Source organism: Diachasmimorpha longicaudata, chromosome 11, assembly GCF_034640455.1.
Source record: "Diachasmimorpha longicaudata isolate KC_UGA_2023 chromosome 11, iyDiaLong2, whole genome shotgun sequence".
In the NCBI taxonomy this organism is placed as follows: domain Eukaryota; kingdom Metazoa; phylum Arthropoda; class Insecta; order Hymenoptera; family Braconidae; genus Diachasmimorpha; species Diachasmimorpha longicaudata.
In genome coordinates this window covers 3,478,617-3,493,222 of record NC_087235.1, presented here as the reverse complement: position 1 = coordinate 3,493,222, position 14,606 = coordinate 3,478,617, and the positions used below count along the sequence as shown (strand labels likewise).

The window sequence follows — 14,606 nt, the reverse complement described above, 5'->3', positions numbered from 1 at the left end:
AAATTCAGATTTGTGAAATGACAGGGTCCGATTACTTACTAAATTTAATATGATTTGCGATTAATGTGATTTTAATTTTGACGTCAAGGTGACAATGACAAAATTAAATTAAAGACCTCGAGCCCTGTTCGTCACTCATCTTCTCCATTTTATTTTTAAAATAGAAATTCAGAGATTATTTGATTGAACTCATTTCAAGGAATAGAAAATAAAAATTAACAAAACGAAATTCAAATTAGCCTCGCTCAACATAATAGTGGGGGCGCCACTGTCGCGGCAGCTGCGAGCAGGAGAGTGTCCTCGCTAAACAATTTTTTTCGTAGGCAGACGCTAGTTGTGCTTCGGTGCGATTATTTTGCACAACGTCGAGTGTTTTTTTGAAGGTATTGGATTTTTAAATAATATTTTTACGCAAATCATTGATATAAATACTGGAAAAAAAATGGCGATGACAACGACTCAGGTAAAAGGTAGTGGCTGGCCCAGGCGAGCAAGTAATAGCTCCTTCGAAGGGAAACCAGTGGTCAATCCATCCGTCACCATCAATAGAACAGTGAACCTGTGAGTAATTCAACTCCTATTTCTTCAAAATTGAAAATTTCGAATATTGATTTATTCATTTGTCTTATTTAAATTTCATTCGATGCTCAGCAGGTTGGTGATAACACCTTAGGCTCACCCCAGTCAGTTTATTGTTATTATCCACCATTTGTTTCACCCCAGGGATCAATATTTGTCAAACTATAGTCGAATTTCTAATGACACTGGGAAATGAAATGATTTTTGTCGAATATCCATTTATTTCAGAAAATAACTCATTTTGTGAACATCGTACTGTTAAAATAGAAGCATTCAAGGTAATCCTCAGTAGATTCCTCTTGTGACAATGATATTGCTCTAGAAGATGATTATGGTAATCATAGTATATGGTATTCCTTCAGAAAATAAGAAATTTATGAGTAATGATTGGTTATTGGTGTTCATTGAAGGTTATGTACGGCATCCTCATCTCGTAGAGCATCGTAATTGTCAAAATCAAAACTTCATCAGGATCGACTGGGAATCCAACTAATGCACAAATTCAATTGTGAAAAAACAAATGCTTCAATGACACAATCACATATTTGACAATTTTTTCAATTGCTAGGTCATATGAAAATGTAAATTGAAGGATGAAATGGCTGCTTATTTATTGAACCATAATGATGATATTTTTCACGGTCTTTGCAGATACCCACTGACGAATTATATATTCGGAACAAAGGAACCGCTCTTTGAAAAAGATCCATCAGTTCCGGCCAGGTTCCAACGAATGAGAGATGAATTCGATAAAATCGGCATGCGGCGCAGTGTAGAAGGTGTACTACTCGTCCACGAGCATGGATTACCTCATGTTCTTTTGCTTCAACTGGGCACGACATTTTTCAAATTGTGAGTGCTATTCTCCCTTTCCTGATACACTCAGGGAAATTTATTTTTTTGGGCATATCAAGAGAAAGTATATCAACAAATCCTGGAAGAGTTATATTTCTTTGAAAAATAAATCACTGAAAAATTACAGACCTGGAGGTGAGTTGAACACGAGCGAAGATGAGGTGGAAGGCTTAAAACGACTTTTAACTGAAGCTTTGGGGCGTCAAGATGGTGTAAAACAAGAATGGGTTATTGAGGACACAATTGGTAATTGGTGGAGACCGAATTTTGAACCACCCCAATATCCCTACGTTCCACCCCACATCACAAAACCAAAGGAGCACAAAAGATTATTCCTAGTTCAGTTGCAGGAGAAAGGTAATTGCTCTCGTAAAAATACAATCAATAACTTTGAAATAAATAGTGATTGTCTCATTGTCTGTTAAGTACTAATGAAAATGTAATAATCATTCTCTTTTTGCAGCATTTTTTGCAGTTCCTAAGAATTACAAGCTAGTGGCGGCGCCACTTTTTGAATTATATGACTGTTCACAAGGATATGGACCAATAATATCGTCGTTGCCTCAGTCCCTATGCCGGTAAGATACAATAAAGCTATTTATATAAAAATTTTTTATTATTAAACAACATTATTGTCACGATTATTACCATTGCTATTATTATTATTATTTTTATACCTTCAACCGTAACAATCATCTATAGCGTAATAATATTTATTGTCTTTGTGGGGTTCTTTCAATTAATCATATTTTCTAATTTTTGTTTCAGATTCAACTTTATATACATGTGAGTACTCCTAAATTCCATCGAAGTGGCGTTAAAATCAATTGTGTTTAATGTAAGTGGATCAACAGACGGAAAAAAACTTCGCAGTGAGAGAATATGTACAATATGTGAATGTATGAACGTGCGTGACTGACAATGTTTCACTGCATTGTAATACTCTACATATAGGGTATATAATCATTTACATAGAATAAAAAAAAATAATTAAACCTTGTTTCGGCAGTGTAGTGGTTTCGTGTTTTTGATGGGAATTTAAACGACAATATTTTTATTGTAATAATAAAAATTGATTAAGAATAAACTAATTCAAGTCCGGGAGATATTTCGTCCGAAATTTTTCTCGATTCCGCAGTAGTTTGACGAAGAAATGGAAACAAAATTCTAAAATGTTTAGGATATATTTTGAATCTATGGGTTAAGTCAGATGGCTCATTGTAATGTTTACTGCGGTCCATTAGAGATTAAAATGTCAAAATTTCTGTTCAGCAAAATAATTCCAAATTAAAAAACTCTCAGTACAAAAAAAAACGAAAACAAGAGCCTTTAGAGCGGTAAAGTCAGATCATACAAAAAGATTGTATCGCACACACGTTTTCCGAGCTCCAACATCGCCAGTCTTACAATGCCGCGGATGCATATAAGAAATAAAAAGTAAATGAAAAGAATGAAGAAAAGGGTTTAAAAGAAGAGAATAAGCTGCGCGTACTTGAGCGCACGCGCAGACCGTCCTGCGAGTTTGTACATGCCATTAACGACTCGTCGCCCGTAATTTATGGGCCATTAATTAGGGGCCGGATAAAAGTGAATGCTATAAAATTATAGAACAGACTCGGGGTATTCGAGACGACGCATCTGGACTCCAGGCATCACAAAATTTGAGCTTGTGAAGTGTATTCTTGTTATTTGAGTTCGTTAAGCTCAGCTCCTAAGGGGAAAACTGATAATTTCCTTCAAGTGAGGATTTCACGCGCAAACTGCACTCGTTTATTGCAGACTCATGACTCCTGACTATCATCAAATTATATTTCTAGTCAATTTAATTGAAAATGATTGTCATTAATTTACTGTACTCACCGATTACGAAAGGAACTGGAAAAATTTGAGTGAAGGTGCCGCAAGTTTTCACAGACAAAAAAAAAATTAGGAAAAAATTATCCGGTTCTCAGATTTAAAATAAGAATTTACTGTCTATGTACACATAGATCGTATTTTGTTTATAAGCGAGGTGTATTGAAGTGGTGCAGACCAACATTAATCGCCAGTAAACAGGATAAAAGGCAAGGAAAGTTTTATTAGCGGACACCTGTATTTTATTGAAGAACTCAAGAGTGTTCTCGTCGAGTTAATTCGTTATTATTATCAGAGAGCATTCCTTTCTCAGGGCAAGTGGAAGTGGCTGGCCGGCACCGTATGTACATAAATAAAGCGACTCGGGACTCACATGATATCACCCAGCTTTATGTAATGTATTCAATGAACAGTTTTCACTGAATAACGAGCAAATAACAGTATTTTATTGTGACATTTCTATTCACGTTGTAGATTCTACTCAATTAGCAGGTAGTAACGTTAATTACGGATTATTTGTAAAGGAAATTAGGTCCCTTGCAATTTAGCTCACCCGACGGCATATTCACGCTTCAATTGCTCCGTCATTGATGCAATTAAGTTATTATTTACATCTTGATATAGCGATATGTTGAATTAATAGGAATTCAGTGATTTTTTTAATGAAATATCATCGACCAAGAGAAGAATATTTTAGGCCATAAAAATGGGCTCGTCTCGATTGATAAGCGATCCCTTTTTTTGTATTTTTAAATTGGAAATAGATTTTTCCCTAACTAATAACATGATCATGTTTTAGACCGATATAATTGACATAATTCAAACCTTATGAAGGCTGTTGAGTAACGACTCGAGTGGAGACATGCGATATCGATAAAATAAATAAAAATAATTTTTTTTCTCAGCGTAATTCTCATGCTTCAACAAAATTTCCCCTTCAATGACAATTAGAGTATCGAAAATCGTTAATGCTAAACAGAATAATTTTTTTTCCTTTGATATTGTGAGAATAATCATTCCTTGCATGCGAATCCTCGAGGAATATTTCTTTGCAAAAGTGGTCTGCACTTCTGCACTCTCTCGTTCACGTTTTTTTTTTTTCTTCCAAACTGAGTGTCAAAATCACAAAAGAAAACGGTATATCTGAATTCGGCTTATTAAGACGGCGTCGTTTTGAGATGTGGTAAAAGAGACTGGAGTTGGATGTGCTTCCAGCTTCAGAGTCTGTAATCAGTAGCCCTGTTGCCGCCACACACAACAGCCTCGAGAAAGTCCAGGTAACAGCCCCATCCACAAGACAGAGATCGACTTCTCGATCCCCAAAATGGTTATAGAACGCAAATGAAAGGAGAAGGTGAGGCGAAAAGATCAGGAGGTCTCTGTGGGTTTGGTTTCTCGCGCAATTCGAAAGACCGTCCATTTTATTCTCCCTTTCTCTTGTTTTCGGGTTTTCGTGGGCCTCTTGGCAAATCCCCAGCTACTCGTGCGTTCCCTTCTTGTGCCATGTGAAATACCGTGAGTCGAAATCGAATCTGGGCGCACAGGGCCAATTACTCGAACGTCTTCACTCTCCCAGGGCGCCTGGCGTCCCGCCGAGTCCGCGGCATCTGGTTTCCCCCATCTTCTTTGTCCTTTTTTCAGTTTTTTTTCTCCTCTTCATAGTTTTTCAAAATTACTGCCAGTCTCAATTTGCTCTTTCCTTTGTTTTTTTTTTGCCTGTGGCAATAAATGTTAATTCCACTGGGGGAATAAATGGTATGAAATATCACTGCTGGAATTATGCATGGATCCCTTATGATGGGATACAGGGCTCGATAGCTTTACAAATACTCATTAGGTGAAATTTTACCTCAATGTGAATCGTTATCTCTGTGGGGGAAGAGACGTTGGGTATAAACTATCAGAGGAATCAAGTAATCTTGGATAGCAATTCTGTTCGAGGTCTTCGCAATTTTATTTCAACGAGAAAAATACGAGACAGATTGCGAATTTTTCAGCGCTTCGTTGCCGAATAAAGTACGAAATTATCACACAATTATTTTGAAACATTACAAAAAAAATGTACAAACTAAATAAATAATTAAAATTATTTCAGGTAATGAAGGGGCGCCGGTGGTATCGTCTTCGATCAAGGGCAACGGTCCTGTAATAATCCTCCCAATGATCGATGAAAAAACGAGGAGAGACTTTGGAGAGGGGCCTTCATAAAATCAATATTAATTGTCGGGTTGTATTGATGCTGATCCCTTTACGAGCACACCAGACTGTTGAATATTCAAACGTGCGAGAAGTCGGTGGACTACCAGAACCTCATCCGCAAAAAGTCGTTTACAACCGGAGCGTTGCGTTCCATCCGGTTTTTGTTTGATACTCAATCGGACGCAACGGTCGTGTCCGGTTTTGGGGATGTGCAAAAATCACTCGACAATGGGTTCTCCAATACATATACATACTGTATGTATATTATCTCAAAATTGTGCGACAGGAACACTGACCACTGGTGGTCCACCAATGTTTGATTAATTAATATAACGTTCCATTGGGTATTTTGTAGAAAAAAAAATGAAAATTAGTCAGGCAGGCACGTATACAACGTCTGCTCCTGGAGCAAAGTTGTTTCACCGATTCTGAAACGAGCGTTACCCATTCACGGGAGACAGTGAAGCGAGATCAGAAAAAAAATTCTGAGAAATGAGAACGGTTTTTGTAATTAAATACCTCAATATTTCTCAATTACCGTCAATCAAATTCGAGAATTAATCGATCGAGTTACTGATGAAATTTCACAACTGGTAAATAATAATTTTCATGGAAAATTCTGCTTGATTCCCATGATAAATGGTGATATCTTATTTCGCTAATGAGGGAGCATCCCTCTGCAAAAATAAAGTAAGGCTTCATCCACTTTTCAGACTCTAATGCCGTGCGAAGACTCTAAATTTCAGTGGCGTGAAATTATGCCTCACTGGCCCCCTGTCATTATCCCCAGAGCAACTACTACCATCGTATATATCCCTCAAATTAACGGTAGTCCCCTCTCACCTCCTCATTTCCAAGACATTCTGATCTTGTTACTTTATGATCATCCTTATACATCATATCATCAATGCTTTCTCTCGCTGTTTTCATCCTCACGCTGCACTGGAGAGTTGATATCTCTCACTGTGGAAGTGCCTGCTGAAATTCTCCAGAGGCACAGGGTGAAAAATTCTGCAAAAATTATCGAAAAAAACCTACGAACGTGTTCGACGCTCTTGAAAATTCAGCTGATTTTTTTTCCACTCTTGTACTCAACCGTAGCTAACAGACCCCATTGGGATACAAGACTGAATGAGACAAAACTGCATTGTCCTGAGGTGTCTCAACACCCGGTGGCTCGTCACGCGTATCTTCTCCAGCTCATTCACGGTATTATTCCGTGATTCAGCGCCATCCTCACGATGCCCATGAGGTGCGGCCTTTGTCCCCCGATAGCTAATTTTTTTTCTCAATTATCTTTCGATTTTTCCCCTGCTTCCTATCCACGACAGCAGTTGTTCCATCTCATCCTCATCGCACCAGTTTGTCCGGAGTAAACGAGCCGCGTTCCTTTCTAAATATAATTAGCCTCTTTTGTGGGATATCAGGCGATTCTCTTCCGACATCTGATTTTATCCAGAACAAAAAAACATTAAATACTTCAATTCCGTCGTTCATTCCCAGGTTTATAACCGAACGGAGAAGTCCATGAAATCTTTTGGAACGAATCAATATACAATAGCAATTTACCCTTCAATTTGAAACGTTTCGCTTAATTTTCCAAGTTCGTTAGGTCCTCAATAAAATATCAAACTAAATCGCCAGACACTACACTAGCGTAACGCATTAGTTATTAACAAATGGATTTTAGTTCCAAGTTAGGGTGCACTCAATTCCATCAAAAGTTCAATCATTTTTGTTATTAAGTATTTTTAAATTTTAAGGCATTTGCATACAATTAATAAAATTCAAAATTTCCATTTCATTAACTTGCGTTCCTGATGTCGATGTGAGAGAGCATTTCTCACGCACCCAGGAGATGACTGAGTCAGGGTAATGGGATGTCTCCTCTTTCCCCGTGGCTTTTGACTTGAAAATCAAATGCATTCCCCGACGCCTTCTGATCACACCTACGATATGCTCATCTTCTTTTTCAAGCGGCAGCATTAGACCTGGTACCCCTTGCGCTTCAGACAGCAATCTCCATGGTAAATCCACGGTCTAATAGCTGCCGATTCGATGGCAATATCTGTGATCACCGCGCAAACACGTATGCTAAGGCTCAATGGGCATCATCAAGATTGAAATACACTGTTCTCCAAGTTACCTGGGTAGAATTTCACCTCCAAACTAGCCATGTTTCAGAGTACTGTGTGGTTTATCCTTTCACAGGCAACTAGTGCAGAATTTTGAATGGAAGAGAATAAGCTTGTAATGGTGGGAGTGATGGAAAATACCTGAGATCACATGCGGTACTTGAGGAGATGTACATGGATGTAATGCTCGGTACAGCTGGTAGAAATATTTCTTTGCAGCTTCTAATGGCGCGGCATTTACTCACGACGTTCTGCGGTTGAGTTTTATGTGCAGCTTGTATACATAATGAATGGAAAATAAGGAAAATCAACATGGGGAGAGCCGATACGCTAACTCAATAAGAAATTATGGTACAGAAGTTTTTTTTTTATCGGTAGTGCTGGACTAAGTTCCTTTTTTTTTCGCGCATTTTCTCGAACAATGGCAACATTCTAGGGAAAATTATGGACTGATTATTTTATTACCAACGGAGTGTTAACACTCTGCTGGCTTTGGTGTGTGAACTTCGCCGCACTTTTTGCGATTTTTTAAAAATTGCGATGCAGGAGAGCCGAAGGAAAATTCGAAAAAAGTTGACGTATCATCACAATGCGAGGAAAAGGGGCGTTTTAGTGACGCGAAGTCTGTGTAAAACATAAAATGGGTTTTTTTCGATAGTTTTTGATTTTTCTTTATTTAAAAAAAACGCTGTAACATGTTCAGAATGATTATGTAATAACAAAACACTGAAATTTAATATTTTTTCACGTCAACTGCATCGTAAATTTACCAAAATCATGAGATGAACGAGAATTTTGTCGAAAAGGGTGGAGTGTTCTTTATTCTTCACCCTTAAGGTGAAGATTTAATAAAAAAAATTGATTGATAACAAAATATCGTGCCTCATTCCGCTGAAAGTTTACCTGTCTGAAAAATCATTTGCAGTTGTAGGCGCATGATGGAAATAAACGATATTGTCTCCCTCTCTGACATATTCATCAGCTAAATTCCCCTGTTCATTCATTGATTCATTTATTTATTTATTCTTACATTGCAGAGGTATAGCGGGGGGATAACGCAGCGAGTTGATCGATGCAACCGCAGGATTTTATGAATGACCAGCAGCCCGGTGTCGGGTTGCTCTCGCGATGACCCCAGGGTTTCCCTACGTCACGTATATAAACACGCCCGTGTTATTTATCGTCGTCCGGCGCATCTCGTTTAATTGTAAAATAATTCTTGTTTATAATCTTGAATTTTTTTCGTGGGATCGGATGTCTCAAGAGACGAAGGTATTCGCAGGAGTATCCTGGGAATACACTGAGGGCTTTCGGGACAAAGGAAATTTAGCACGGTCTCTTGATGCATTGGGAATCTTGTATTATGATTGATATCTCAGGATAATGGCCATTCGTATTAAATTTATTTTTCAAGTGATAAAAATCCGTGACTGCTTTCCTTTTATCTTTGACTAGACGACAGTACTGAGGTGTGGGAAATTCTTTAATTAGATAAAATAATTGTTTAATATAAATTATATTAAATAGAAAATTAAAATATCTCTCTTCCTCTCCCTCCATGTCCTGAGATAAAAAATAAAAAATAAAAAATCCCGCCCTGTCGAGGGCCTGTACTTTTTAGTTCGATGGTAAATGCGTCGTGGAAACTATTTTGACATTTTATATTGGTAATAACTACGTGAAAAACTTTTTTCTTCTAGAGGTGTGTGACATCTATCCTATACACTGGTGATTCGCAAAATTCAGTCACTGTCTTCTTCTCTCCTCTCTTCACTGGCAGGATAAAACCGATGATTACACAAACTGAAATGAATTTAATTAAATTACTGAGTATTCAATTCAGGGTTCGATCCGAGTTAATTAATTTTTTGTGGGTGGAATTACCTAAGAGTTGACCCATGGTTATGACGATGAAGGAGCCACAGTATTTGTCGATCAGATATCCAATCAGCAGATTCCCAAAGACTCCACCTATTCTTCCCAGCAACATACCAAATGCTGATGCTGTTGCTCTATGACCATGAAATTCATCCGATTTACATCATTTAGTCAAATTAAAAAAATTGAATACAGTATTATGGCTCAGTAACTTACCTAATTTGCGTGGGATATAATTCTGTAATGACTACTAGTACTAGAGCTAAACCAACTGATGTGAAAGCTTCATAAAACGCTGATAGAATTAGATTTTGAATCGATGATTGTACGAAAAATAATCCAGCTGTTATGAAGAATGCTCCGGCATTATATGTCACTGGAAGATGAAATTGCAGCTTTAAATATTGATCGTCATTATAGTTTAGTAATTAGTCTATTTTAGTGGAAATTTTTTCTCATAACAGTCGGAAAATTTCACTTTTCGAAATTCTCAGGCCAGATAGACAAGTATTGCATAGATGAAATAGAATTAAATGTCACATACCTATGAAAAATTTATAGCCAAGTTTTTCTATACAAAGTGGGACTAGAATATTCGAAGGTAAACATGCTAGACTGATGATTAGCGTATGCATGTAAACATTCGTGGGAATTTCTGGTAAACATTTCCCTGTTTCAATCTGCAAAATAGGCAAAAATTAAATATCGTCCAATATTTTGGAGAGAAAAGATTTTTGATAATTTGCGAAAATTGCTCACCGTTATATTTGTAGGAACATCTTTAGGAACAACACTGCAGATCCACGAGGGTTCCCCTGGAAACGTGGCCTCAAAGTTCTCCAATCGTCGGATTAATTCTGCAAACCACAGGGCAAAGGAAAAATACGTTGAGCCGATGCAGAATTGAAGTGCACAAATTAGGGCAGTTTGCTTGAGGAATGGAGGCCTCAGCAGTTTTACTGTATTGGCCACAATTTCCATGCACATTTTTCCGGTTCTCTCAGATTTTGAAAGCTCATGCTTTCGGCTGCTCGGAGATTCCAGGCGAGTGCGAAGATCCCGTAGGTCGTGCTTCGTTAAGGCCTCCTAAAAGGTTTCAAATTTTTTTTTTCGTTATTGCTTTTATTTATTTATTTTTTCACATTTTAGGACTTGCGATTCTTCAGGTTGTGAATGTACTTACAAGATATTCCTTGAATGGTCGGCCCGTATTTTCTGAATGCATAACTCCAAGCGCCTCAGCGAGTTTTGCATCTTCTCCACAATCGGCAAGATACTTTGGAGTTTCAGGAAACGTCAAGAGCCATAGTGCCAGTGCCGGTGCGAGAAGTGAATACAGGAGTACGAAGAGGTTCCACGAGTGGAAGAAGAAATAATCAGTTGTATAAGTGAATTCTAGTGGAATGATTGCCCAAGCAAAACCTGTAAAAAAATATTTCAAGAATTTTTTTCTTTTCGATTCTCTAAAAATTCTGTAACACTCGGGAAATTTTTTCCTGAATGACATTTCGCTTTGTCTAATTTTTTCCTGAATGATATTTTGTATTATCAAGGATTTCGGCTAATTATCATTTAATAATCCTCTCTGTATGAGGGCATTTACCTGGCAAAATTATCATTCCAATTATCCACGCGATTTCCAGTGCGCAAAGCACTTGTCGTCGGAGTTTCGGTGGTAGACATTCGCCGACATACGGATACCCCACTCCATTCTGAGCAATTAGTCTGTTCAAATGAAGATTACAATATTACAAATAATATTATAAAAAAATAATTAATTATTGGCTTGAAGGGGTTAAAATATTCTTCAACGTACGAGAATCCGGTGAGAAATTTGAAGAACAAGAATCCCCAGTAGTTTGAAACTACAGCAGACAGAGCTTCAAATAATCCTTGGGAGAATAAAGTTACTAATAGGGCCCTTTTTCGTCCACTCAAATCGGCCAGGCAACCGTAGAAATAGGAACCAAAAATCATCCCTAAAGGGGAATACAATATATCCATGAATAACATCATTCCACATTATCTTAAGTAAACGACAACTATCGATGCGAGCGCGAGAATTTCTTTCGTGTCTATTCAGCTGGTAAAGCTTAAAATACTTATCAAAGGCAAACACACGTGTGATGAGGAATAGATTGAATATTTATCGAACCTAAAAGGGGGGTTGCAGTTATAACTCCCTGATCCAGAGTACTCAAATTGAAGTCACAAGAAGCTGCAGGGAATATCAGACTTATACTCGTTGTCACGAATGATGCATTCAGCACCATCAATGCACCGATGATTATGACTTTTTTTGTGAATTTTCCAGTTCCTGAAAACCAAGGTCAACCATCAAATTTCCAGAGATCATTGATCGCCTTTATTAATTAGTCAATTTTCTTCAATGTCCCACTTTTTCGGTGAACTTTCCAGAAAAAGTCTACAACTTTCCAGAAAAAGTGTCGAACGCTCCGTCATTTTTACTGAATACAGTTTTAACGGAGAGACTATGGAACAGGCACGTAATTTTTTAATAATTTTTCTCTCGGTGTAAAATGAAATTTAATAAAAAATCAGAAAAGTTCGGGACATGCGTTTTCCGAATTTTCTTGCGATTAATTGTAATCACGAACCTGCTAGTTCAATCGCAGTGTCGATGGATCGTTCCTTCGCCAGTGCGTCTAAGAAAAAAATAATCATGATGACACATTTTTAAACTCCACTTCACTTTATCATAATTATAATCTCTCCACCTACCATCGCACACTTCGTCGCAAGTCATCCTGAACGATTTTTCGAAATAATGACCGGGAACTTAGGAAAATTCAGATAGAAATTTCAATGAACTAATATTACACTTAAACCACTTGTCACACGACAAAAATCATCGATCGTTTGATTTCCCAGACCGGTGGCAATGCAAAAAACGCAGTAAATTGTCAAAATGAATCATAATGCTACCATTGTTGAACAAAATCAATGAAACTTAATACTTTCAAAATGTGAGGCGGTCGCCGTGAACTCCGATAGCGTTTGTGATCTGACAACAAACGTATCGGTACCAGACGTTATAAGCATCGGCCATTCGATCCCTCCGACGGCACTTTTTATTATGCGTCAACTTTTCCTCATTTCGGTCCGAGCATCATTTGATCTCACAAATTATCCCGGCGGACTTTCCTCATGCAATTTTCCGGGTTTTTCTTGTTTTGTGAATTTCAAAAAGACGTGTTATAACACTATCGATTAAACTGTATAACTTTAATACTTCCACACAGGAAAATACTAATTAAATGAATTCTCGTAATGAGCTATGGAGAATCGTGTAAGGAAGCTGCTTTTATAAAGAATTATAAATTTTATACTTTTCTCAGAATATTCATTTTGATTTAGCGTCATTTTTATACCAATGTCACAGTTTACTAGCGATTCTATCAGGATGTGCACTAAAAGATTTAAATATTAAGACGTTTCTGAACTGTATTACGATTTTATGATGTTTTACCGATAACAAATATACTAGAATTTACGCTGGGTACGACGTAACAATTGTTAAGCGGCCATGGCCTCTTCACACTATCTTCTTTAATGGACAAAAGTCGTGTCTTTTGAAAAATAATTTTTAATGCCTCCATTCAAGTTTTATCGAAATAGCACATGATGATAAATTTTCCACGAAAATTCTAGTATTAGTACTGGGAAAATCGCAATTCTCCAGCGGTGAAAAATCCTGGTGCTGTCACAGCATTAATTTATGATAAGATTTCTATTTGATGTTACAAGGAGGGATAACGTAGGGGACTTTCTTTGTTGTCCCTGGGGTGTTAAAGATTACGAAGGGCTTACCGGCTCAGAAGGGTCAAAATCCCTTATTTGATCATGAGATTACGTCTCCTTATTTTTGGTACCACCAAGAACATAATACTTTTTTACTTTCAACATTACATACGAATTCAACTGTGCAATGTTTTTAAAATTATAATATTCTGTTATTTATAGATTACTTGCAAATGAAATTAAACAGGATTGTAATGATGTCATTGTAATGACGGAATAATGAAAAGTCGACTTTTCTGACGTGATTGAGCTGCCATTAAGTTGAATTGTAGTCCTGGTAGATGCGCGCAAAATAACAAACCGTTTGAAGAGCCGGTTTTAGAATTCTTATAATAGTCATAAAAAAAACTTGAACGTCAATAACGTTTTGAGTAACTAGCCAAAGCACGTGCGTAGACCGTCAATTGTCTGCCACATCCTATATCTCTGCTCGAGTAATTCACTAATATCACAAGTAAATTTGAATATGCGGGAGAACAACAGTCGTGTGATGTCAACAATTCTGGACAATTGTTCGGTGTGTGCTTAGTTGAACTTTTAATGACGATCAACCTCAAGGAATTAAGAATATTCGAATGACCCTGAATGACAATCAGTTTCATACTATTAAAATCTTGAAAATTATTTATTTTGAAGAATTGATAAGTCGAGGGGTTTCTGTCAAATTTTACTTAATCACATAATTTACCAGATGCTTCAGATTTTTTTTATTATTATTTAATCTTGAAATCTGTACATAAGATTTATTTACATTGTCAATTTAATATTAAATTCTCAGATTACATTTCTATGTACTTAATTATTTTTATGTTCTTAAAATCTGTTCCATTTGCCAATTTGTTTACTGTATACAGAGGAGTATAGACTGACCTCCTCAGGCTGATTAACAATTTGTTTCACATGATGTACTGCCAAAAATCTCGAGAGTCTGCTCCTCCTGAGCAGACGAATCATTATAACCCCACCCCGGCATAATGATGCTCCTAGATGGTACCGTTTCGCTCTCATACAATTGACACTGACAATAGATTCTCCGGATAAATTTCATTGCTCGTACCCAGGTTATGCAGATTGTCAATAGTATAATTCAAAGTAATCAACACCTTTCCTTATGTTTTATTGCACATTCCCCCGAGATTCAAATCCCATCCCGCAATTACCCCTCCCAAGCCACCCTTCATTCGATCAATGAAAATAACAATTGCAATCCATCGACTACTCCATAAATTTCTAAAAATAGCAGAATCGCTGCTAAATAAGGCCAAAACATCTGAGAAAACTCTC

The 14,606-nt window shown here is 37.2% G+C and overlaps 2 protein-coding genes across 3 annotated transcripts; one reads left to right on the top strand and one right to left on the bottom strand.

Moving 5' to 3' along the window:
- Positions 1-308: 308 nt before the first annotated feature.
- Positions 309-2,538, top strand: Cpsf5 (Cleavage and polyadenylation specific factor 5). 2 transcript variants are annotated; one of them, XM_064130335.1, is made up of 5 exons: positions 309-561; positions 1,231-1,431; positions 1,562-1,791; positions 1,898-2,012; positions 2,203-2,538. In XM_064130335.1, exons 1-5 carry the CDS (start codon positions 443-445, stop codon positions 2,222-2,224), a joined length of 687 nt encoding a protein of 228 aa, XP_063986405.1. In that variant the 5' UTR covers positions 309-442; the 3' UTR covers positions 2,225-2,538. The 2 variants fall into 2 exon arrangements, with proteins under 2 accessions (XP_063986405.1, XP_063986406.1); XM_064130336.1 differs by lacking the exon at positions 309-561 and adding an exon at positions 990-1,160.
- A 6,549-nt stretch (positions 2,539-9,087) lies between these two features.
- LOC135167287 (synaptic vesicle glycoprotein 2C-like) lies at positions 9,088-12,979 on the bottom strand. The gene is made up of 11 exons (XM_064130324.1): positions 12,243-12,979; positions 12,119-12,166; positions 11,656-11,817; positions 11,317-11,479; positions 11,104-11,225; positions 10,684-10,922; positions 10,260-10,586; positions 10,045-10,180; positions 9,717-9,876; positions 9,507-9,634; positions 9,088-9,425 (listed from the first exon to the last, which is right to left on the bottom strand). Exons 1-11 carry the CDS (start codon positions 12,265-12,267, stop codon positions 9,319-9,321), a joined length of 1,617 nt encoding a protein of 538 aa, XP_063986394.1. The 5' UTR covers positions 12,268-12,979; the 3' UTR covers positions 9,088-9,318.
- Between the last annotated feature and the right edge of the window lie 1,627 nt (positions 12,980-14,606).

Coding starts and splice junctions, on each gene's coding strand:
- Cpsf5 (XM_064130335.1), top strand. CDS start 443: ATGGCGATGACAACGACTCAGGTAAAAGGTAGTGGCTGGCCCAGGCGA. Junction 1,432..1,561: donor GGCACGACATTTTTCAAATT/GTGAGTGCTATT, acceptor GAAAAATTACAG/ACCTGGAGGTGAGTTGAACA. Junction 2,013..2,202: donor TTGCCTCAGTCCCTATGCCG/GTAAGATACAAT, acceptor TTTTTGTTTCAG/ATTCAACTTTATATACATGT.
- LOC135167287 (XM_064130324.1), bottom strand. CDS start 12,267: ATGACTTGCGACGAAGTGTGCGATG. Junction 11,818..12,118: donor CACTGCGATTGAACTAGCAG/GTTCGTGATTAC, acceptor CTTGGTTTTCAG/GAACTGGAAAATTCACAAAA. Junction 10,587..10,683: donor GACCATTCAAGGAATATCTT/GTAAGTACATTC, acceptor GAAACCTTTTAG/GAGGCCTTAACGAAGCACGA.